Source organism: Mirounga angustirostris, unplaced genomic scaffold (assembly GCF_029215605.1).
Source record: "Mirounga angustirostris isolate CCGP_5_RB_7025 unplaced genomic scaffold, mMirAng1.0.hap1 SCAF_2, whole genome shotgun sequence".
Taxonomy (NCBI): domain Eukaryota; kingdom Metazoa; phylum Chordata; class Mammalia; order Carnivora; family Phocidae; genus Mirounga; species Mirounga angustirostris.
In genome coordinates this window covers 154,840,759-154,864,441 of record NW_026991710.1, presented here as the reverse complement: position 1 = coordinate 154,864,441, position 23,683 = coordinate 154,840,759, and the positions used below count along the sequence as shown (strand labels likewise).

General features: G+C 50.4%; 1 protein-coding gene across 1 annotated transcript in view; it reads left to right on the top strand.

Annotated features, from left to right (window-relative positions):
• DPYSL2 (dihydropyrimidinase like 2) overlaps positions 1–23,683 on the top strand; it is a 69,135-nt gene that overhangs the window by 39,828 nt on the left and 5,624 nt on the right. The window contains exons 4-11 of the mRNA XM_045880050.3: positions 165–329; positions 3,277–3,338; positions 3,846–3,926; positions 4,433–4,501; positions 9,673–9,793; positions 18,116–18,272; positions 18,751–18,892; positions 20,996–21,166. Coding sequence (XP_045736006.1) covers positions 165–329; positions 3,277–3,338; positions 3,846–3,926; positions 4,433–4,501; positions 9,673–9,793; positions 18,116–18,272; positions 18,751–18,892; positions 20,996–21,166 — 968 coding nt within the window. The remainder of the gene's footprint in view (positions 1–164; positions 330–3,276; positions 3,339–3,845; positions 3,927–4,432; positions 4,502–9,672; positions 9,794–18,115; positions 18,273–18,750; positions 18,893–20,995; positions 21,167–23,683) is intronic.

Sequence of the window (23,683 nt, the reverse complement as noted above, 5' to 3'; positions counted from 1 at the left end):
TGGGGAGTCCGCTGGTTTCAGTGGATTCTTAGAAGCTGGCTATAGAGATCACCATCTCGATTGTGAACCCAAGGAGCCTGTTCAAGGTTGCAGTGGGAAAACGGCTGCTGGCCCGTGGCCCTTGAAATTTCTGTTGGTGACGACCAGTGTCTCTTCTTTCCTAGTTGACCATGTCGTGCCCGAGCCCGGGACAAGCCTGCTGGCAGCCTTCGACCAGTGGAGGGAATGGGCTGACAGCAAGTCCTGCTGTGACTACTCTCTGCACGTGGACATCACTGAGTGGCATAAGGGCATCCAGGAGGAGATGGAGGCCCTGGTGAAGGACCACGGTAGGTTGTGCTGACCAAACGGCCCTGGGGATATTCCCAGTTCAGTGCACGAGCCAGCAGAGCTCTGTGAAGGACAGCTCTGTGAATTGCGCTTGCACATCCCTTCTGTGCCTCACCTCCATGCCTGCCAGGAGAGAGGGTCGAACTGCAGCTGGTGCCCATTGGAGGTGACCAAACCCAGTGCAGCAGTAGAAGCTTTTGCGGACAAGAGAACCTGAGCCTCACCACGGGGATCGGTTCTTATGTAACAACGGCTCACAGCTTACTGGTTTGAGGGAACTGCACCCAGCCGGATTGCAGAGTTGAGGCCGAGAATGCTTATGCCAGTGATGATTCTGGGCAGTCATAGGTGGGGGCCGGTGCCCAGGACGCTGAGTGGGCGACTCAGGCAAGCTCTTTGTACAAACCCATAAGAACCAGGGTAGATTTGAGGGTGAGGAGGCTCTGGGACAACCTGAAGAGCCTGCCTGCCTGCCTGCCTTCCTTCCTTCCTCCCTCCCTCCCTCCCTCCCTCCCTCCCTTCCTTCCCTCTCTCTTCCTTCCTTCTTTCCTTCCTACCTTCCTTCCTCCTTCCTTTCTTTCTTTCTTTCTTTCTTTCTTTCTTTCTTTCTTTCTTTCTTTCTTTCTTTCTTTCTCTCTCTCTCTCTCTCTCTCTCCCTCCCTCCCTCCCTCCCTCCCTTTCTTCCTTCCTTCCTCCTTTCTTTCTTCCTTCCTCTTTCCCTCCCTTCCTTCCTTCCTTCCTTAAGATTGATGGATTGATTTAAGATTTATTTATTTTAGAGGGAGAGAGAGTAGGAGAGGAGGGGTAGAGGGAGATGGAGAGAGAGAATCTCAAGCAGACTCCCACTGACCACAGAGCCCAAAGTGGCTTAACCCTGAGATCATGACCTGAGCCAAAACCAAGACTCAGACACTTAACCAACTGAGCCACCCAGGTGCCCCAGGTCTTTTTTATTCCATAGGACTATTTTAGGGAGTAGGATTCCAGAGGTTGGGCCCTGGAAGATTCCCGGGGAGGCTGGAGGAATCTGGACTACCTTAAGGTCCCTCCGGGATTGTTTTGTCCACAGGAGCTTGGGAGTTGAGGTGGTATCGCCGAGTCCCATCATCTTCTGGGGTCCTCTTGAGCTTGGCTATAGACTAAACTCCTAGGGTGACATGTTGACCTCATTGGATCTTAACTGTCAGGGAAGCACCTATTGCTTTCAGGTTTCGAGACTTCTAAGCTCAGAAGTACCATGAGCTGTGAGTAAAATAGCAGGAGGGAAATCTCTAGGCATGGGTATGGTAGGTATCCACAGATATGGCAGAAAATGCCCAGAATGAAAGTCTGGAGTCTTATGACCTTGGGGAATTACTTAAGTTTTATGAGTCTGAATTAAAACAAAAACATCTCTCACATGAGGGTTTTGGACTAGATATCCTAAGATTCTGGTACAAAGGTCCCACCTAAAAGAAAACAGGTAACCCTTAACCTTTCTTACTTTTGAGAATACTGAGGCTCAGCGGGGTTTAACTTTCCATACTGAAAGTGAATTGACTTCAAATCACCCCACAAGGGTTACCATAGCAACTGTTGCCGGCAGGAGAGAAAGGCTGGGATGTCCTGAGCCATTGAACCCTGGGGCAGCGTCCAGCACCCCCAGGTGGCTTGAATTAAGCTGCAGGACGACTAGAGGTTGTCAGTACAGTTGTTTACCATCATGATGGATATGGGGCAGGGATGTTTGGTCTGGTGCCTTAGGTGACAAGGACTCTGAAATGCCAGGGTGAGAATTGCGACATCGGCTCGTTGGACCCTTTCTTACTTAAAAAGGTTTCTTAAAAATCAGCTTGGCGTGCAGTCTGTTTACCAAAGAAAAGACATTTATTATAGCTCTTCATCCACTGAATCTCTAATTCGTCATCTTCTTAAAGTCACAACAGTCAAGGGCAACTTTTGTTTTTATTTTTTAATTTTTAATTTTTAATTTTTTTTTTATTTTAATTTTTTTTTTTTAAGATTTTATTTATTTGTGTGAGAGAGAATGAGAGAGAGCACATGAGAGGGGGGAGGGTTAGAGGGAGAAGCAGACTCCCTGCCGAGCAGGGAGCCCAACGTGGGACTCGATCCCAGGACTCCGGGATCATGACCTGAGCCGAAGGCAGTCGCTTAACCAACTGAGCCACCCAGGCGCCCTATTTTTTAATTTTTTAGATTGTGGTAAAATACAGCATAACATGAAATTTACCATCTTAGTCATTTTTAAATGTACAGTTCAGTGACATCAAGAACATCTACATTGTTGTGCAATCATCACACCATTCATCCCCAGAACTTTTAATCTTTCCAAACTAAAACACCATACCTGTTAAACACAAAACCCCCCATCCCCTCCCTCTTCCAGCCCCTGTAACCCCCATTCTACTTTCTGTCTCTAGAAGTTTGACATATTAATGAATCCTACCTATCTGTCCTTTAGTGACTGGCATACTTCCCTTAGCATCATGTCCTCAGGGTTCATCCATGTGACAGGATTTCCTCCCGCTTAAGGCTGAATAATATTCTGTTGTATGGCTGTATGACATTTCGTGTATCCAGTCATCTGTCCGTGGACACTTGTGCCCTTTGGCTATTGTGAATAACACTGCTGTGTATTTGGATGGGTATACATGGGCAACTTCAAATTTTGATAACCTTAGAGAACAGCTGTCAGGGTACTAAAAAGAACTTTTGCACCCTATTCCCAGATTTTTTTTTTTTTTACACCAATTCTTTATATTTTACCCCATTTGCTCTATCCTTCTTTCTCTGTCTCCACCTCTGTCTCTGTGTCTCTCTCTTGTCCTTCCTCTCTCTCTATATATACACATATACGTTGTATCATACCGTTCTTACTTGCTTCCAGATTATTTGGTTTATTGATTAAAGTCACGTCTCCGCCTCTCTGTTTTGTCTGTCCACTAGGGGTAAATTCCTTCCTCGTGTACATGGCTTTCAAGGATCGCTTCCAGCTAACTGATTCCCAGGTAAGAAGAGTTGGCTTTTCTGCATAAGCTCACTGGCATTTGGTACATCGGGGCCAATGCTGTTGTCTTGGAAGCTGCCCTTAGCTTCGTGGGAAATGGCTGGTGGAATGAGGGCCCTGGCATAAGTTTACCTTTAGAGAGGGTATGACCCCAGTGCCCTGGCCCCCCCGGACTGGTGTTCCACCAGGCTCTGGAGTCAGCCTCGGAGCTGCCTCTGTGGGACAGCATGGCCCAGAGGTGTCCTCAGAGCCCTCTTGGCAAACCTGGCGCAGGCCCGAGTGTCCTCTATGAGCCTCCCCTACTCTGCGTCCTTTAGGTTATGCTGCCTCTTGATTCCTGAGTGGTCCTGCTCTGCCCCGGGTGACCAGAAGCCTTGACCTTGGGGCATGTCAAGAGAGCTGGCTTTAGTAGCCGCGGGTGCTGTTTCTGACCCCTGTGGCTGGCAGGGGAGTGGCTGTACTCAGGAACAGGGAGATGGACCTCCCTACCTCTGCTCTTCCCCCTCAGATCTATGAAGTCCTGAGCGTGATCCGGGATATCGGTGCGATCGCCCAAGTCCACGCAGAAAATGGTGACATCATTGCAGAGGTATGGCGCTTTCCTCTTCGAGGTGTCTTCATGGCCTGCAGGGCGAGAGGTGGGCTCTGCAAAGGGAAGCCGCTCTGTAGCTCAGCTGCAAGGAGGAAAAGCAGGGTGACCTGGTGCCACCGTCCTGGGGCACGGGGCTGGTGGCAGTCTCACCAGCAGCATGGATGTTGGTGACCCGCGCCTCCCTGGGTTCCGTGGGACACTCAGCCTGTTCCCTTTCCGCAGAGGAGTCATTTCCCTCGGTGCTGGGACACAGACACTGTGGCCCAGGGCTGGGCACATGTGGGCTTTCAGCATCCCGGGGGAAGAGCTGAACTCACGTGGGAGCTCAGGCAGGACTGGGGACAGGGTAGTGAACCCTTCTTCTATTCCCGAGGTCCTGGGATGAGGGCTGGGTGGTCAGCAAAGCCGTTTTTACATCTTGCCCGAGTGACTTTTGGGTAAAAGATCTCTAGCCATTTTCAGTCCAGCTCTCCCTGATGCCTGGCTTTCTTCAAACCTTGCAGGAACAGCAGAGGATCCTGGATCTGGGCATCACGGGCCCCGAGGGGCATGTGCTGAGCCGGCCTGAGGAGGTGAACATCTATTGAATGGCACGCGTGACTTGGTGTCCCTTGGGTGCTGCCGGCGCCACATAGAGCCCATACCCTGTCGAGACTGGGGCTTCTCAGGATCTGAATTTGGGCCTTCTGAGAAGTCACAGGTTACTTGTGTGGGTGTCTACGTAGGCAAAGTGAAGTCCTCGCCTGAGCTGTGGAGTACAGCGGTCGGGGTTCTTTAGCCCGGAGGCTCTCCTTTGTGTCTCTGATTCTCTACGCCCTTCTTTGGGTAGATACAAACAGCTTTTTGTTAGCATCCTGCAGCGTGGGTTTCGTGGTTCATAACGTGGGGGCCTCCAAAATCTCACCATCACCGAGACATAGTCACGGGGATCTAACAGCTCTTCTAAATTGCTAAAAAGCATAAGGGGAATTATAAGTTTTTCCGTGCTAAGTCTGCGCGGGGTATCAGCAGAGTAGCAGACGATCTTCCAGACCCGGGAGGGATCACTGAGATCAGGAGCATAGGCTGAGGGTCACTGTCTTGGATGGTGAGGCTTGGAAGACAAGGGAGGTACTCACATCTTACGTGCTGGGGAATCTGTTTTTCTAAACTTAGAATCTGTGACCTTTTTGGAAATTGGCTCCTTGACGAAAGGTTCCAGGTCAGACTTTTGAGGGCCTGGCGGCTCTGAGCAAAGAGAATGCTGGAAATGAACAGACTTTTCTCCTTACAGGAAAGAAGTGACAGGCAGAGAAGGGCAGATAAAGTCCTCAAGCAACTGGATGTTGACTTAACAGTAGGATTTTTCCTGGTGGAGACAGGTGGAGGGAGATGCTTGCTCAGAGGAGTATGAATGGGACCGGTGCCCCCAAAGCACAGAACTTGAGAACAGGGAGGTTCCCTCCGGCTCTGGGAAGTGTTCACTTCAGGAGCCGTGGGATAGGGGGCACCTGCTCTCCCTAAGAAGAAAATAGATTCGCAAGGGTTTGAGACCAAAGGTGCCATTAATAAGTTTGTCCAGGTTGGGGTGTGAGGGCAGGGTATCCACAGCCTTTTTCCTCTGACTTTGGGGGAGAAGTGAGGCTGGGAAAAGAGAAAGAATGTCAGAAAGAGGCTGAAAAAAGAGAAGGGGGAGGCACTTGGAATGTCCCGTGCCCACTGAGGATTTGCACTTCCTTGTCCTGCCCTTCTTGCTGCACGTGCGCACACACCAGGGCACCTTCGGCACCATCTGTGGCCCTGAGGACACTCTCCTCTTCGTCAGTTGAAGGACGGAAGCTGTGACATTCTCAGGACTGTCCGGTCTCTCTTTGGGGGTGTATGTAGTTCCTCTGACACCCTCCAAGCTTCCACGCACACTAGAAAGCCGAACGGATGAGCCGGAGCCAGCACACAGGCGAGGGAGGTTGCAGGTGACCTCTTTTGGCCCCGGGGTTAGGGCTGCATGCTGTCACTGGGGCTGGTGGACAGGGACTTGGGGAGGAGCTTATCGGAGAGAGAGGGCGAGAGTCTCAGTAGCTGATGCTCAGAGTACCTGGGGTTGGCTTTGTGCGCTAGTGTGTACGTGTAACATGCGCACGCACAAGCGTATACGTGCACACGTGTGCAGTCATGTACACACGTGTACACGCACACATTGTAATGCTCGCACTTACATGTTCGCATGCGTGCACGCTCCTGCGCACACAGACACAACAGTCGGGAGCCCCAGCTCGCCGTAAAGCCAGTGGGCCCTGGTAACCAGGTGATGACACCTGGCTTAGAAAGTTTGCTCTCGCCTTCATCCAGTTGTTCCAGCTGTGCAGGTAAGCAAGAATGTGTTGCCCTCTGAGAAAAACCAGTGCCACTTAGCTTGTTTCACGAGGCTACTTCTGAGAGCCAAACTCTTGTTGAACTTGTAAGAGCCTTCCTGGGGGCTTGCTTTCCTCTTTCCTGTCTGCTCCGCATCCCCGGATCCCTGCAGGCTTGAACACGGGACGCGAGCCCGGGGTTTACGGAACGGGCAAAAGCTATCAGAGGAGAGTTGTTCTGGTTGCTGTTTTGACCACAAAAGTCAAACCCATTGTTCCATGATTAGACACAGGAGATTTCTCTTGTAGCAGTTGTTGCATGGAGAATTTCGGGGTCCCCAGCGGTGGATTATGAGGCCTTTGGGGGCTGGCAGATCTGGAGTGCTTTAATTCGAGGAGCTCTTGGCTTTTGGGGAGGGTCCTCTTGTCTCACGAAAGGCTGTCTTGGGTGCTTTCCGGGGTCACCTCTTCTTAGCTGATGCAGAGGCACCTGCTCCCTGTCAGCCCCAATATTGGGTGCTTCCCCTGAGCAGGTACACCCTTACGATAGCCCCATGAACCGCCAGGCATGAGCCGGTGCCTTCTCCCTCAGCTCCTGGTGGTGATTTTTCTGTTCGTCGCCAGGGATCTGTTGTGTGTTAAACCCTCTGTGGACAATGAAGAGAAGAAAGCAGGAACTCGAGCTGGACAGGGTGGTGAGGGAGAGCCCGCCCATACACCGGCAACAGCGGTTAATAACATACAAACACGTCAGACAGACAGAGACAGAGTGTCTTCATCTGTCAGTGCATTGTGGTGGTGAGCTTGGCTTGAGCTGCACAAAACGTGCTCCTGCCCCTCTCTGCTGTTCCCTCCAGCCCACCATGTGAGATCGCCAGCAGGGTTCTTCCCAGGTCCCAGCCGGGAAGATTGAGAGGGAGACACTGCCGGGAACGCGGAAGTCTAGAAACCACCTGTCCACCGGTGGTGCCCTGCACATGTGACGCCTGGGCCCTGCTGGGACAGCGAGATGCATGAGGAAGGGATGGGGGATGAGTTGGAGAGGAGGAGACGGGGGGAAGTTGCTAGGGAAGGCAGAAGGTGACAGGGGCTCTGGGCCGAAAGGCTGGCACCTGGGAAGAAAGTTGGGGACACGGAGATGAGGGTGACGGTGACAAAGAATCTTTCCCAGAGAAGGGAGCTTTCCAGCTGGGCCTTGTGGGAACTGCGACTGGAGTATGCAGACAGTGGGGGACTGGGCGTGAAAGGGTGTGTTGTGTACAGACACTATTGTGTATTTTGATTCTCGTGTGTACTGACACTGTTGTGTGTTCCTAGACAAGTGGCTTTCCTCTCTGGATCTTGGGGTGCCTGATCTTAAAAATCAGCAAGGCTAGATGACCCCCCAAATCCTTGATAACTCTATAATAAGGCAGACAAAAGTTTTTTTTTATTTTTGAGCTGTAAAGCGATTTTCATAATATTTCTTAAATATTTTAAGGTTTTCATAATATTTTAATATTTAATATTTAAATAATAATTTAAATCCATTCGCTGAGTGTAAGGGGCATGCACAGGTACACACAGAAGGGTAAATGTGGGTCCTTCCACGGTTCTGGGTGGAACCCAGAGACTTGGGGTTTAAGTGACCTTCTCTTTCCATGAGGGAACCTTGTAGTTAGGCCTGTGCCCTCGCCCGGGCGTGTGCTGGGCCAGGGGAGGGGTCAGAGCTCACCTCACAGCGGATGAGCGAATCCACACAGAGCCCTCGGATGCCAGTCCTGCAGGGGCAGGGCCCCCCATAGAACCGGCACTTTCGCTCCATTTACTTCCTAATTAGTCTGATTTCACATTCCAGTTCACCCAGGACAGTCCCAGTCCATACCCATTGCTCCCATGGAGTTATTAATAGTGCCTCTGTTCACTTTCAGAGGTATTGGTGTTGGGCCAATTAATTGGGTAGTCACTGGCGCCCCCGGGAAGCCGTGAGGCTTCTAGGGGAGTCCTTTCCATGCTTCCCACTTTGGACTCTTGAAGTGACCGCAGAGATTCAGGCCATCCCTCCACTGTGCTTCTCCGGGCTGGAGGCACTTCTATTGTAACTGGAGTCAAGGAGAGGGAGGGCCGATGGCTCAGCTATTCCAGGAATTAAAAACATTTGGATGTTTAATGAGCTTTTTCAAGAGCCATTTGGTTTGCCTTTGAATTTTGAGACCTCTCTCTTCACGTAGTTGATGCCCGAAAGGGCCAACGCGAATGAAGTTGTCTTCGTTTATTAAATTAGATTATCAGTTAATGCAATTACAGAACTTCAGCTCTCTGCCAAGCTCCTGTAGAAACTCGGTTAGCTAAGATAATTCAGTTAGGAGCTCAGCTATGTCTTATGAAAAGTAGCAGCTCTGTATGGAACAGCCTCGCTTTAACCATTAACATACAATAAAATATTTTATTTGCTCAGTAAACATTTTGGGGCGACTGCTGTGTACTACGCTGGGAACTCTTGGGGGTGGGGCGCAGGAGATAGAAAAAAATCTGAGTCGAACCCAGCCCTTTGCTGCGAGGAGTTGAAGAAGCCACAGCTTCTACCAGGATTTGGGGAGGGAGCAGAAGGCCTTTTGAGATCCATCATTCTACCATTTCACGTGTTCTGCAGTTGCCCATTCTAACACACATGTATCTATAGGATGTACCTTGATCTCCGTAGTCTTACCTGGCCAGGTAGGTAGCGGTAATCACTTGGGGTCTTTGGAATATTACTCGTTGAAGCCTCGGGTTTAAAGAATCATATTATTAATTGGAGTAGCTCTCCCATCTCGCATTGAAGGTCGTACCAGCCTGTGCAACCACGGGCATGTTTCCCATACTGAGGACCATTGCTTGACACAAATCTGCCTGCTCCATTCCCGGAGCCCTGTGAGGTCGCGTTGTTCCTTGGTCCCATTTGTGGGTGTCGGATAGAAGCCCAGCACAAAAATCTCATCACTGACTTGGGGGCAATCCCTTTCCATGCCTGGTGGTTTTCTCATAGGAGCAAGCATAAAAATCACCTAGAGCTGTTAAGACCCACATTCTGGGTCCCATCCCCAGAGTTACTGATCCGGCGGGGCCGGGGGTGGGGGAATGTCCAGGAAGGGCCTGAGAATCTGCATTTCTTATCAACTCAGGGCTGATGGTGATGGTGTCAGTCTGCTGGGCACCCTTCCAGCCACTCAAGGTCTAGGAAGAAATTGCCCCATCATTTCCACCCATCAGTATTGAGTGACCCTGGGAAAGTCCCATCCCCCTCCTGTGGTGCCACTCAGGGCAGAACCTTGAGGACACGGTGGGGGCTGCTCGTTCCTCTTGACTTCCCTCGGTGGGTTGAGGGCAAAGACGGGCTCGTGGGGTGGGCACAGATTGGCCCCCCTTCTCAACGTTCACGTGCTCCTCTGCAGGTCGAGGCCGAAGCCGTGAATCGCTCGATTACCATCGCCAACCAGACCAACTGCCCCCTGTACGTCACCAAGGTGATGAGCAAGAGTGCGGCTGAAGTCATCGCCCAGGCCCGGAAAAAGGGTGAGTGTTGCCTTACCAGCTGTCTGACTGCAGGCAGGTTCGCAAGGGAGGAAGGCTCCTTTTCCAGACCTGCATGCCAAGTGGGCTGCGTGCATCACGTTCCAGCATTAACCTAATTACCGCCGAGCAAGACCGGGAGCTCCAGTTTCTCCCGGCTGTTCCACTGCGGCCGACTCGTCGCTGTCTATTTAAAGCCGCGCACAGCAAAGAGTGGGTGGGCAGGCACGTTTCCCTCCTGCCCCCACTTCCATAGAGAAGTTGGACTTAATTCGATGCAGTCTCCATAAACTAGGCACATACACAGATGGTGTCAGTCTCCATCTGCCCCAGAATCCTTCTGGGGAACATTCTATTGCAAAATGAGTCCCTGCTCCGTTGCTGGTAGTGCTTTCTGCCCTGGTAAGTAAGAGAGTCTTGTGGGGGCGTAGGGCAGGGGACTTTGCCCCGGGCCTCCTCATGTCTAGTTCGCCGGGTGCTTGAGTCGCTCCCTGTAAATTATATTGACATATTTGGGGCTGAGGCTGGTTCTCTGTAAGAACTAGGGAGTCCGTTGAGAAGGTTCTTGGAAAGTAATTTACTAAGTACAGCTTCCCCTGCTGCTTCCAAAGGCTGGCGCACCTTATACGTTATAAATGCGGCAGAACCCTCTTGTCATCTGCCATTGACTGAGTCTGAGTCATCACACCAGCCACGTGTCCTGCGCTTAGAAGTCTAGCTCCACGGACAGCCCGATAGCGCGTAGTTTGTGAGGGTGCGCATCCTGGCCCCATCATTTCTCTCTTGATTTCTGTCTAGCTTTCTCCTGGACTGTCTCACTCTCTTTCTATCCCTTTCTCTTTCTCTGTGAAGAAGGGAGCCGTTTGATCTCTATGCTTCTGTTGCTAGTTCTCCGCGAGATGTGATCCGCGTGGAGGAGGAGGACTATAGGAGTTTCTCACTGGCGGGTGACTCGGTGCAAGACCGAGAACAGATTGCTCAATGCCCACTGAGTCAGCTTGTCCCCAGAGATGATGGCTTCCAGACGGACCCAGCAGCTCCTTCCCCGGGCTCTTTGGAGCTCTCCCCGGGGGCCTCTGTCTGGAGGCTTTGCCAATGCGTGGTTGCTGCCTTCCTATCTTCCTGGACACCTGCCCTCTCCTGGCAGCTAGTAGGAATTGCCTTTTTGAAATAAAGGGACATTTACTGAAGTAACGGCATCTACTCAGAATCAGCGTCGAGTTGTTTTCTAGGAGATGCTGTGGATGATTACTGTTGGTGACCCTCCCTCGCCTGGGCTCTTTGTCACCTGGGCACATGTTTGCTTCAGCCCCAGCCCCCAACACCGATCACAGAACTGCTGCTTTAATGGAGCATGGGACAGTTGGCTGGTGGCTGAAAAAGGGAAGTTAGCAGGCAGCTTTATTTATTTTAGGAACCATACTGTACCCAGATGATGATAATAAGCAAAGAGTTAAGAGTCTTATTAGGCATAGGGCGTAGGGCATTTTAACATAATTTTAATATAATTAAATGTTCCATGTAACAGATGGAAAACCCAAGAACCTGCTTTCTGATTCAGACTTTTCACTTGTCCAAATCGGAGGGTGGAGGAGTCAGTCTCTCATGAGACCCTGGGCCTGGCGGGTGGCGCTAGCCCTGGTCTGGGGCGCAGAGTGCTGGCCTGTGAGCCAGCCCGGCCAGCAGCGCTGGGGCTTCTCCTTCCTGTGCCTCAGTTTCCTTATTTGAAGAGGTAGAGCGGGAGTATGTTACTATAGAGTCCAGTCCTGCTCTAATACTCTCACCTCAGTGCCTGATGATGTCCCTCTGTTGTCTTTAGGACTTTGATCCTGTGTGTGTATTGGGTAGTGAGTACTAAGAAGGGACTACTTCGGTCTATTTGTTCCAGAACCTTCCACGTGTGAGTCCCACGCTGCCTGCATCATGGTTCCTGGGGTGGCTTTTGCATTCCAACCATACCCCTTTAGTCTGTGAAACCCTTTGCTTGAGATGGGCCTGAGCTGCCAGAAGGGAATTTCCGGTGCATTTAGGTGCTAATGAGCAAGAATGAGAGATCCTTGCTTGCTTGTGGGCTCTTAAGGTTCTTTCCATCTTGTTGGAACTTCATCATAACAACTTTGGGAGGCAGCCAAGGCAGGAATTTTTGTACTTTGGTTTACTTTGCAGCCAAGTAAACTGTAGCTCAGAGCTAATGAATGAGTGTTGGGATTGGGCTTTGATTGTCAGGTGCCTGACTTCAGGCCTGAAGATCCACTTGAGTATCTCAATTGCCTTTCTGTTTTGAGATTATTTTAGTATGAGCAATGCTGGTATCTCTTGGGGTTTAGTTTCTTTCTTTCTTTTTTTTTTATTTTAAAGATTTTATTTATTTGACAGAAAGAGAGCGCACAAGCAGGGGGAGCAGCAAGCAGAGGGAGAGGGAGAAGCAGGCTCCCTGCCGAGCAAGGAGCCCGATGCGGGGCTCCATCCCAGGACCCTGGGATCATGACCTGAGTCGAAGGCAGATGCTTAACTGACTGAGCCACCCAGGCGCCCCTGTTGGGGTTTAGTTTCTTAACAAACCTGGTAGAAACTGGAGCTTGTCGCCCAGTAGACTTGTGTATCATATAGAAGAAAAGATTCCCAAACAACCAAGAAGGAAAACAGGATAAGGTTTTATTACTCATTTGCACTCCGGGACCAATGTCCTGGATCAAATCCCAGCTCGCGGGCACTAGCATGTGATGCCGGGCAGCTCCCTTACCATCGCTAGGTCTCATTTTCCTATCTGCAAGGGCCGGGGCTAGCGATAGTGACTCATCTTTTAGGGTGAGGATGGTGCCTAAACTGACCTAATGTATGTAAAGACATATATAATAACTGTAGCCACTGTTCTCATGATTAGAGAGTAAAGCATTGGTTAGAAGTACAGCAAGGATGCCTGCTGACCCAGGTCAGGGGTTTTCTGCTAGGGATTCTATTTCAGGTGAGTTCTTCGGGTCCCCTGGTGGCCAGTGTTAAGGCACTGCCAACTTTCTGCTGCTTCTTTTCTTCATCTGTAAAATAGAGAGAGTCTTCATTTATTCGGCAAACTTTTATTATGTGATCCTGCAGGCTTTTGCGCTGGAGGCGAGACATGGTCCCAGCCCTCAGCTCCTTTACTTGTAGGGGTGGGACACTTGGATAGAATGTCACAATGGGAAATGGTCAGTGTTGTAGAAGAGGTGCAAGCCAGGTATGGTTAGAACACACAGAGGAAGGGGCCACTGTTTATAGACACACACCCTACCTGTCTCAGGGAGGTCAGGCTGCATAAAGAGACTCAACATTTCTCTACAGTGGGAGCGATTGAAAGATCATGATTTTATGTCTTATTAATGCCCGTGTGCCTCCTCACCTAGAAGCCTGCTGGTCCTAAATCTAAGACAGGAGGTATAGGCTAGTGAGGATGTGAGATGAATGTGAAGGAGAGTATTTTCTATGTGCACTTGACCCAGGGCGACCACCTGCCGTCTTCCCATCTTCTCGAGAGACTGCATTGCTCAGGCTGCCCCCGGCGCACTGTGCCTGTCAGCAGGACCGAGGATCATCAACCCCATTCTGCAGATAAGGAAATGAAGACACAGCCCGGAAAAGAATATTTGGGGCAATTTTTACTCTTCAAAAGAACTTAGGTGTTGGTTAATTTAATAAGCTCATATCATGGAAGAGAAATTAAAATGCAGAAAGTAAATATCTTGCCCCAGATCGCCCAGCCCATAGTTCCAGATTCCTGGCCACCTCTCTTTCCACTGAGGGTCCAGTGTGAGGATTTCTCTAGAATGGACTCTCTCAGACTCTATTTGTCCATGAACGGAATCTAGTGTGGCTGCTGGTGCCTTCTGTGTATGAACCGTAGTGTGTCGGCGTGCCTGATAAGCTCATCTGACAGACAGCCTTCTCCGTCCTCCTCCTCGCCCCACCCCTGTAACCCAGATGCGGAAATGTTTAGAACATCTGGTGACTGCTGAGGCACGTTAAACCCTGGGAACCCAAACTGGAGCCAAAACTTGCTATGCCCTGTGGGTCAATCGGAATGACTCTGGCGTGATGAGAAACTTGTGTTCATGGGGCCTGCGAAGACCACCCCAACTTGGGGACGAAGCCTTAGCATTAAGCTAATGCACAGCCTAACCATCTTGACCTGAAGAGTGGCACATGGGTTGGCTTGTGAATATCATAAGTTCTTACCAAAATCTGGATCTGGGTTAGGGCTCTTCAGAGAAACAGGGAGAGAGGGGGTGGGGAGAGAGGGAGGGAAGGAGGGAGAGAGTGAGAGAGAGAGACAGAGAAGGAGATTGATTGGTCTTAAGGAACCGGCTCTCGTGGTTGTGGGTTGGCAGGCCTGGAGACTCAGGGAGTCCGAGGCTGTCTGGAGGCAGACTTCCTTCCCAAGCAGTGTCCTTGCCAGGTTGGGGGGTCAGTGCTGAGTTGTGGTGTAGCCACTTTCCGGATGAGACGCTGGGGTTGGTTTGCAGCCATCTAAATTCTAAGACTACTGGAGATGTGGCTCTCTTTCAGGGCAGACGTGGAAACTTCTGTGTCATTTCTGTAGCCACTCGGGCTGGGAGTTTGAATCCCCGGACTCGTCCTTTCCTTTCCCCCACTTTGTCCAATGTAATTAGGAACAACCAGCCAGTCTTGTTAGACTCAGTTTGACAGAAATGTTCTAAGGAATCAAATCCACGGTCAACCCAAACTTAGCCTCTTAGGAGAAGTATTTGATAGGAGAATCCAGGGATGATATTTTGTGCTTCTCTATTGCCCCAACACGCCATGGACTGGTAGTGCTCGCCTTACTACCAGGAATAGAAGCATTAGTACCTTTAAATCAAATCAGATTAGAGAAGTAATTCTAGAAACCCCAGGACTGATTCAGAAAACTTTTGATTCTATTCCACTGGAACCACTCTTGGTCCCCAAATCTGACAGGGTTATCCATGGAGAGGCCCTAGGCTGTTGAATTCTGGCCTGGGCCCTCTGAGAGGAGAGGGAGAGTGGCTGAGTGTGTGTGTGTGTGTGTGTGTGTCCATGTCCCAGTTGGTTTTTTACTCTGCTTTTGTGGCTGCCTTTTGAAATACACATACATGGTTTCCCATTGTTTGTACCCTGGATTTGTCCTCCTGCTGTCGTTCATGGGAAATGACTTAACGGTCAGAGCCGGGAGCTGTCAAACATTTCTGAACCCCAGCCTTGCATTTATTCTTCATGAATGCACGCAGGCCCCAGGCTCGTGGTGAATAAACACCACCCCCAGGGCCTTGCAGTTCCCGGCCATCCTAGAGAGCCTGCCAAAGGCTGGCTCAGGGTCACATCCTTTAGTTTAGACTTTGCCTGGAGAAGAAAATCATGAAGGTCTGTCTCCAAGAAAGAGTCAGCAGTGTGTTTAGAGGAGTGCGTAAAGGCCATTTCAGCTTATTTCATGGTTTATTATTATTATTGGTAATTCTTTCTGGCACACAGTTTAATGGTGTCTGTGGCCTGATTGAAGTCTGAGAGCTCATCCACGGCTCCCTCCGGTACAGTGTTTATAAAATGGGAGAGGTGCCCTGGGAAGGGACTGGGAGGCCATTAGGACTGGGAGGCAGAGCCCCCCACTTATGATCCCACATCTCCGTGGAAGTGGAGGCCCCCTACAGGATGGCTTAACTCCTACCCTGTCTTTGGGAGCTAAAGAAAAGAAATCAACCGAAAGCCAGCAAGAATCCCTGAATCCCTTGGAATGTGAACAGGACAAAGCAGAAATGAGCCACAAGATGCCTCTCTCCTTCTCCAGGATCCCCATCTTGGCTCGGCCCTGGGCCAGGAGTCCTGCTCAGCCTCGGTCTAAGGAGGCAGGTTCTGGTCCGTGATGGCCTTGAAGCTCTGACCCAGTTCTGGGCTTTCCGGGGGCTGCAGGCTGTGTTCATCCCTTTGCCGGGAGGTGCATGTTCCTGTGTACAGAGAGAACGGGAGCCGCCCCCCCTCCCCCCCCCCGCCACTCGCCAGTCTGCGTTGAATTTCACAGAGTGAGATCAAGGCCACGGTCAAGGGCACTCACACTTGTGGGATCCAGGAGGTGTTACAGGAACCAGCTGCTCCTTGCACGAAAGTTTCAGGGAGATTATGAGCAAGAGCAAGTTACAGGAAAATCAGGACAATGTTTATGTTAACCCACAGATTTTTCAGAGACAGCCTAACCACTCTTGTTCTCCGAGTGTTCTGCTCTCAAACCTACTCATGTCCACAGAACTGGGAAACCTTTAGGGTGGGATCCTTTGGTTCCCTAATGACTGGCAGAGACCTCCCCTTTGTGCTCAGGCGGTATCGGGACCTCCAGACCTGGCTGGGTCAGAAGGTGCCACTGAACGTGCAAACCAAAAGCTGGGAGCCTGAGGTCCTGTGAGAGCCCAGGGCCCAGCCCTGGTCTGCTTGGCCATTTGCATTTATACATGGTGCTGGCAGCAGCTAAGGGCTTCTATTGTGCAGTGTTTTTCCACTTCGGGATGAGCTGGAGCTGCTCGTGCAGCCAGGCTGGCTCCTCGGACCAAATCCTGCCTGGGAGGCTTTGAGTGGGTCAGGAACTCAGGAGTCCTTCCAGGTGATTCTGAGCATTGGCCTTTGCCGGCTGGGGGCTTCCTGCTGTGTGAGGCTTTCCCCTGGGTTCTGGAGCCAGCCCTCCTGCCTGGGGGTTGTTGCTGATTTTGCCCCAGTGAGCTGCCTGCCCTGGCCTCGAACACTCCCTTGGCTGGAGAGCCACTCCTCCGTGAAATTCCTGAGGCTGGAGGGGGCAGCCGGGAGGAGCCAGCTCTAGAGCTGCAGGAGGGAGGGTGTTGTGGTGTATTATCAAGAGATAAGTCCTTAGAAGAGGCTGGGGAGAGGAAAGGCGGTGCATTCCTGACTGGGAAGTGTTTGGCCTTGAGGGCCCTGTGTTTGGAGAAGAGGGAACCCTGTGGCCGACTGCTGTGGGGGTGGGTCAGCCCTGTGTACGATGGGAGGAGGTGGTGAGGAGAGGTGCATTCCTGGTGGCGGTCAAGGCTGGAGGAGGTCAAATTCCGGCGCTGATGCCTTCCACTAATGAAGTATTATGCCCTTCCATCAGTGTGACACACATTTATTGAGTGCCTACTGTGTGCAGGCAGACTCATTTTCTTCAGGAATTCTCCCATCAAGCGGAGAATCAGAAAATTCAAAACTGGGTGATTATTGGATTATTGGAGGGGAGGACTGGGTGAGCTGTGGATGGTGTTGGGGAAGAGATGAACTTTGATACGAAGCTGGATAATGAAGGGCATTAGATGCTTCCTTGGGAAGTTTGTTTCAATTCTTGAAGGCAGAAGGGCTGCTTAGGAGGAGTTTATGCAAGAGAATGGCAGGGGACGATCGTCTTGGAGAATGAGCAGAGGGGTGGGGAAGAACGTGGGGAAAGCAAAAGCAAATCTGAACTGTGATTGGGAGCCTCCGCGGAATGAGCCGGGGAGAAAGGAAGAAGCCCTGATGGAAAGGAAGAAATGTGGGGGGGCCAGGGAAGGATGTATTTAAGGTGTCAAAGCACTGGCATTCGGTGGCTTTATGACTCCTGATTTTCCGGGTTGCACTGGAACAGACAGAGAGGAACACCTGATTTGAGTGAGCATCAGAGAATTGACATTCTCGGACGATGTATTACGTTAGACTAAGCTTCTGGAAACACTGACATCTCAGTAGTGTAACTGTGCAGGGCCCTTCATTTCTCAGTCTTACCAAGTCGGCTGTACCTCTGGTGGCTCTTGGGGACAGCTGCCCTCAGGTGGTGACTTCGGGATCCCGGCTGTCTCTTGGACCCACCCAGAGGGCTGTAGATGTGTTCTCAAGGGCTTCAGCCCACTGATCTCATGTCTGACTTCCCCTCTCAGCCCAGAATGGGGCTGTGCAAAGGGGGGCAATGGGGCAATGTTGGGAGAGCAGGGAAAGGGTTTGGTGAGCAGTGAGGTTAAGCTTGAGGTGCCATGGGGTCACCCCAATAATCGAGTCTAGATGGCATTTGGGACTGGGTGCTTGGATGCACTCTGAGCAGGAGGTTGTTAATAGACGTGGGAAGCATCAGTGTCAGAGGCGGAAGAGTGGGGCCCAATGGGGGAGTCTTGGGGAGCACACGTTGGATTGGTGACATTGGCCGGAGGAGGTATCTGGCCATCGGCGTCCTCACCTGCGAGAGGGGGCTGGCGCCTCCTTGGAGGGGATGGTGAGAGCCCGTGGCAAGCGGCCAGGCGGGTACTGATTCGCACCGGGGTGGTTTCTTGCCCCTGCTGTATCGTGAGTACTCAGCCTTGTCCTTCTGTTTGTCAGGAACCGTGGTGTATGGTGAGCCCATCACTGCCAGCCTGGGGACTGATGGCTCCCACTACTGGAGCAAGAACTGGGCCAAGGCCGCCGCTTTTGTCACCTCCCCACCCCTGAGCCCTGACCCGACCACTCCGGACTTTCTGAACTCCTTGCTGTCCTGGTGAGTCTTGGCGACCTGGTCACGCTCCCCATTCCCAGCCTCTCCCCGGACCGACTGACCGGTCCGTCAGGGTACAGCCTGGTGGGCAAAATCAGCCTTGCACACAGAGAGACCTTTGTTCTCGAAATTCAGATCACTAAGCGGGAACGGGGGATTATCGTGCTGACGTTGTTCTGCGGGGAAGTTCCAGATAAAACCCGGGCCATCTTGAAAGTCAACCAGCGGGGATGAGGTATCAAAAGGGTTCCACTGCGGTGCAGAGTCACCCTAAGATAAGCTATCTCACAGAACGGATTTAGATACACACAGCCTTATAACGAAGCTTCAGTACCGTGTCACTTCCTCCTGAATGTCCTGTCTCCTGAGGGGGGAGGAGAGGCTATTTCAAAAACTCAGTGGCTTGGCAAATTAAAAATCTGTCCAAGGATGCTTTGACGTCGAAGATGAGTTAAAAGCCGGCTGTGTGTTTTCCTTCCAGCGGAGATCTGCAGGTCACTGGCAGTGCCCATTGTACATTCAACACTGCCCAGAAGGCTGTAGGAAAGGACAACTTCACCCTGATCCCCGAAGGCACCAATGGCACCGAGGAGCGGATGTCCGTCATCTGGGATAAGGCTGTGGTAAGGAGCCCGGGCCTCGCTTGTGGCCTGGTGTCAGCTTGCCCCCGCCTCCTCGTCTCACGGTCATGGGTCTCATGGAGGCCTTGAAATGGCAGTGGAGAGAATTCTAGAAGTTGGTCCTTGTGTGACAATATTTTTTCGGTTTGGGAATCCACGACCGCTCCTTAGAGGTCATTTCCTCCTAAATATTACATATGTATTTATTATCGTTGTCCTCTGTGGATCAGTGGAGACTGAAAAAAAAAAACCAAACAAACCCAGAGACCCTTTAAAAATAAGGACTTTTTTGATCACTCAGGAAAAAACTTTCTTAGCAACCCGGTGACGGTCTCAGTCAATCTTCCACTCTGGGAAATGGACTCAGTTTCCTTAAAACTGTCTTTTAGGGCTCTCTGGAGTTAGCCTTTCTGCCCACTGCAGGCTTCTGGCAGGCTTGTTTTGAACGTCCCCCGACCTTTCCGGGGTCCTTTGGGCTCTTTGATTTTCAGTGTTGTAAAACATAAAAACAAAACCGGTTTTCTGGTTCTTAGGATTTTTTTTTTTAGATGATGGAAACAATATATCCTTATTCCAAAAAGAATAAGGAAGTGAGTAAAAATCCCTCATCACACCATCTTTCAGATGACTGCAGTGAACATTTTGGCAAACGTCCTTCTAGTTTTTGCCCGTGTAAGAGCACACGTGTATGTGGGAATGAGTAACACTGGCTTCCTCTGTACTATTTTGTGGCCTGTTTTATGAAAACCGTCTATCATGAAAATGTCTCCACATCCTTAAATGGACTTGAAAAACTTGGTCTTTAGTAGCAGAAGATTCCATCTTAATGCTGGACTGTAACTCATTTGTCATTCTTTGAACATTCACGTTGTTTCTGATTTTTTTTCTTTTACTGGGACGAACATCTTGTATACACATCCTTAGACAGATCTTTAATGATGCTTATAGAAGAAATTTCTAGAAGTGGTATTCGTGGGTCAAAGGGCGTGTCTATTTTTAAGGCTGTTGCTATATATTGTCAAAGTTCCTTCCAGAAAGATTGCATCAGTTTTATGCTGCCATGGCGTGTGCCATCTTCCAGGTCCAAACTGGTATTATCATCAGCAAAACAGAAGTATTTCTGATCTGGCTGGTGAATTTGTTTTACATTTAATCTCTTCAGTTACTGATTACAGTGAATTTCTTTTTCACGTCCTTATTGGACATTTGTATTCCTCTCTCCTTAATACCTGCTCATTTCCTTTGCTTATTTTTCTACTAGCTTCAGAGTGGGTTCCCTAACTCAGAAATAGGCAGAAATTTCCTCAGATTCTCTATTTAAAGGGAAGAGACGCACAAGCGGTAGAGTAGAGGAGCTGCAGGGAAGGCTGTGAGGAGACTGGGATTAGCGCCTACAGCATGCCGCGGACAGCCAGTCACCAGCCTGGGACCTCTAGCTGGGCCGGACTGGAAGCCTAGGACTGGGCCCGTGGTTGTGAAAAGAACAGTCATTCAAGCCAAGTGAGGTTTCCTGAAGAGGCACTGCAGCCCCTTCAACCCTTTTTTTTTTTTTTAACTTTCCACTTTGAAATAATTGTAGATTCAGAGGACGTTAACAAAGACAAGACAGAGGGGTCTTGGGTACCCTTCATCCGGTCTCACCGATGCGTGATTATGGCACCATATCCAAGCCCACAGAGTGATGATGTTGCAACGTGTGCGTGTGGTTCGGTGTCATTTTGCCCTATGTAGGGTCATGTATCCACCGCCACCGGCAAGACCCAGATTTCGTCCATCACCACAAAGACCCCCTTTGTGCTGCCCTGTGACAGTCACACTGACCCCTCGAGGAATCCCCACCTCGCCCCTCGTCCGTTCTCCATCTCCAGAATTTCGTTATTTTGAGAATGGGCTAGAAATGAAGCTGTATGGTGTGTGGCCTTTTGAGATTGGTTCTTTCACTCTGCACAGTGCCCTTAACATCCATCCAAACTGTTGTGTGGATTCGAAGTGTGTCCCTATTTTGGCTAAGTAGTGTTCCACCCTTCCACTTTTTAACTTGCTTTTGGGTGTGTGTGTGTGTGTGTGTGTGTGTGTGTGTGTGTGTGTGTCCATCCGACTCCTCAGGTCACTGGGAAGATGGACGAGAACCAGTTTGTGGCTGTGACCAGCACCAATGCGGCCAAAGTCTTCAACCTTTACCCTCGGAAAGGCCGCATTGCTGTGGGATCCGATGCTGACCTGGTCATCTGGGACCCCGACAGCGTCAAAACCATCTCTGCCAAGACGCACAACAGTGTAAGTCCCGTTAACTGCATGGACCCAATCCTGAATGAGTTATAGTCCTAGAAAGGGACTGAGGCAGGGACAGTCCCCAGAAAGAGCTTGCGGTGAAAGAGCTGAACTTTTTCCTAGGATGTATTATAACTTGTAATTTGTTGAGAAAAAAAAAAAAGGTATCTTCTTATCTTTGGTCAGGACAGTAAGACTGTTACTCTTCTCAGCATTTTGGAGTTCTTTTTTTTTTTTTTTAAGATTTTATTTATTTATTAGAGAGAGAGAAACAGCATGAGACGGGAGAGGGTCAGAGGGAGAAGCAGGCTCCCCGCTGAGCTGGGAGGCCGATGTGGGACGCGATCCCAGGATTCCGGGATCATGACCTGAGCCGAAGGCAGTCGCTTAACCAACTGAGCCACCCAGGCGCCCCAGCATTTTGGAGTTCTTTACAGGTAGAGTTCTCTGTCTATAGACCTTCAGAGCCTCCAAAGTCATGCCAGGACATCAGAAGCTTCTAGAAGTCAGGCACCGTCCCATTTTAACGGTTGGGGGCAGCACCTTTCACGGCAGTGCCTGCCACAAGGGACCCGCAGCAAACATTCAGATGCCCATTGGGCACTTTTATTCTTTTAAGCCACTGCTTAGCGTTACAGCCGCACCTCCTTGTAACTTAGATCACAACCTCTTGGGGGTCCAGAATGGCCTCTGCCGGCAGAGCTCCTAGGGACCTGCCCAGTGAACCTTACCTGTTCATCTGCATTAACAACACAGTCCCATTTACTCTTCATGGGGCCTTCTCAGTAAAGACATGGCACCATTACCCCAGTTACTTAGTGGGAAGATAGTACACGGAAGCTTCGAGAGCTTAAGTGACCAGTCTGATGCTACAAAGCTACTTCGTGAATTACAACCCCACATTGTCCAGGGTTCTTCCCTACCAGACTGCATATGCAGCCTCTTGGCCAGGCTTAGATGGAGAGAATGCTTCCCCAACCTGGCAGTCCCTTCTGCAGAGGGGATGGGTGAACTGGGCTCATTATTTAAGCTGTGGACGACCTAGCTGCGGAGTTTGCATCTGGAGCCCTGACTGTGGCAGAAGAGAGGATGTGATGGAGAGATGATTCGAGAAGATGCATCACTCCCAAACCTTTCCGGAGCAATAGCACTACCCTACCTTTACCTCCAGGCAACCCCATGTAAGGAAAATGCCTCTGTTCTGTCCTCACCTGATTCGGAGAGTCCACACTAAACACATTTGTGCAGCATTAATCATCCGGGAAAATACAAATGAGAGGCTTTCCCTGCGTAATACAGTGTTTCATACCACTGGGCTAATTAGCTTTAATTTGGAGCATTTAGCTAACTATTACTGAGCCCCGTTGCTAAAGCCTCTGCTTGGGCTTTTCAGGCATCCAGCCAGATGAGTCATTTTAGGGAGCCAGGGTTGGATGTAGGTTAAAAATGTTTATACCGGGCGAGCAACGAAGCCTCACTGCTTCGCGGTTTGACAGAGGGTCGGTTCTGTGTACCCTGAGCTGGGATCGGACCACTGGGCTTGTTAATTTTAAGTGACGTAGAGTCATGGGGCTGGTTCTTCCCATCTTTTAAAAATGGGGGAATGGCTCAAAGCCCTTTTAGGCATTTGTGATGTGTCATTTACAGGCAATTAAACTCAACATAGGCGTCTTATGATGGCTTTGTCATTAAAGAGCTTGCAGTCTTATTGTGAAAGCACAATAAAAAAAAAACAGACAGTGGATGAGGGAACATTTCCTAAATGCCTAGTCTGTGCCAAGTACCGTGCTGGATGCTTTTGTTCATTTTATTTCCTTGAATCTTGGCATCAGTCCTGCAGGGCGGGCTTTATCCCTGGAGCTGAGTCTCAGGAGTGTAAGGGACTTGTCCGAAGTCACACAGCCGGGGTGTGGCAGACCTGGGATATATGAACACAGGGTTGTCGCCAATCCTCCAGTAGGAGCTTGTCAGAGTGTAGACACAGCTGCGGAGTAAAAGATGGGGCTTGGTGCCCTCAGGATGATGCACACCCTGTCCAAAGGTCACTTCGGAGATGACAGAATTCTGACAGCGTGAGCTACACACGTACGTTGCTTTTGTGTTGTCATATCCACGTAAGTCGCATGGGACAGGCAGATGGAGAACCTGTAGTTGTGAGATGGGATTCAGGTGATCTGCTCAGAGTTCCACACACAACTCCCGGATTTCACCAGATCTGAGATGCCTTCGATTTGAAGCTGTTCCCTGAGTTTGTATACCACCGTGAAAGAAGAGACACCGCTTTGAGTCTGCTACAAGACTCCTTTACAGATAGACTTTGATACCTAGGGCTCACCTGTGCTTCGCATAGGATAACTAAGAGGTGAATCTGCCCTGGAGAAAGGGGGAACAAAGACTCTTGTGTGTCTCAACACTGGCATTGGGTGCCGAGCAGGCAAAAATGGCTCCTGAGAAGAGGAGCTGTAAGCCGGTCCTCCCGCACATTGGTGGTCTGAATTCCTTCTGCCACAGTGGTGTAGAAAA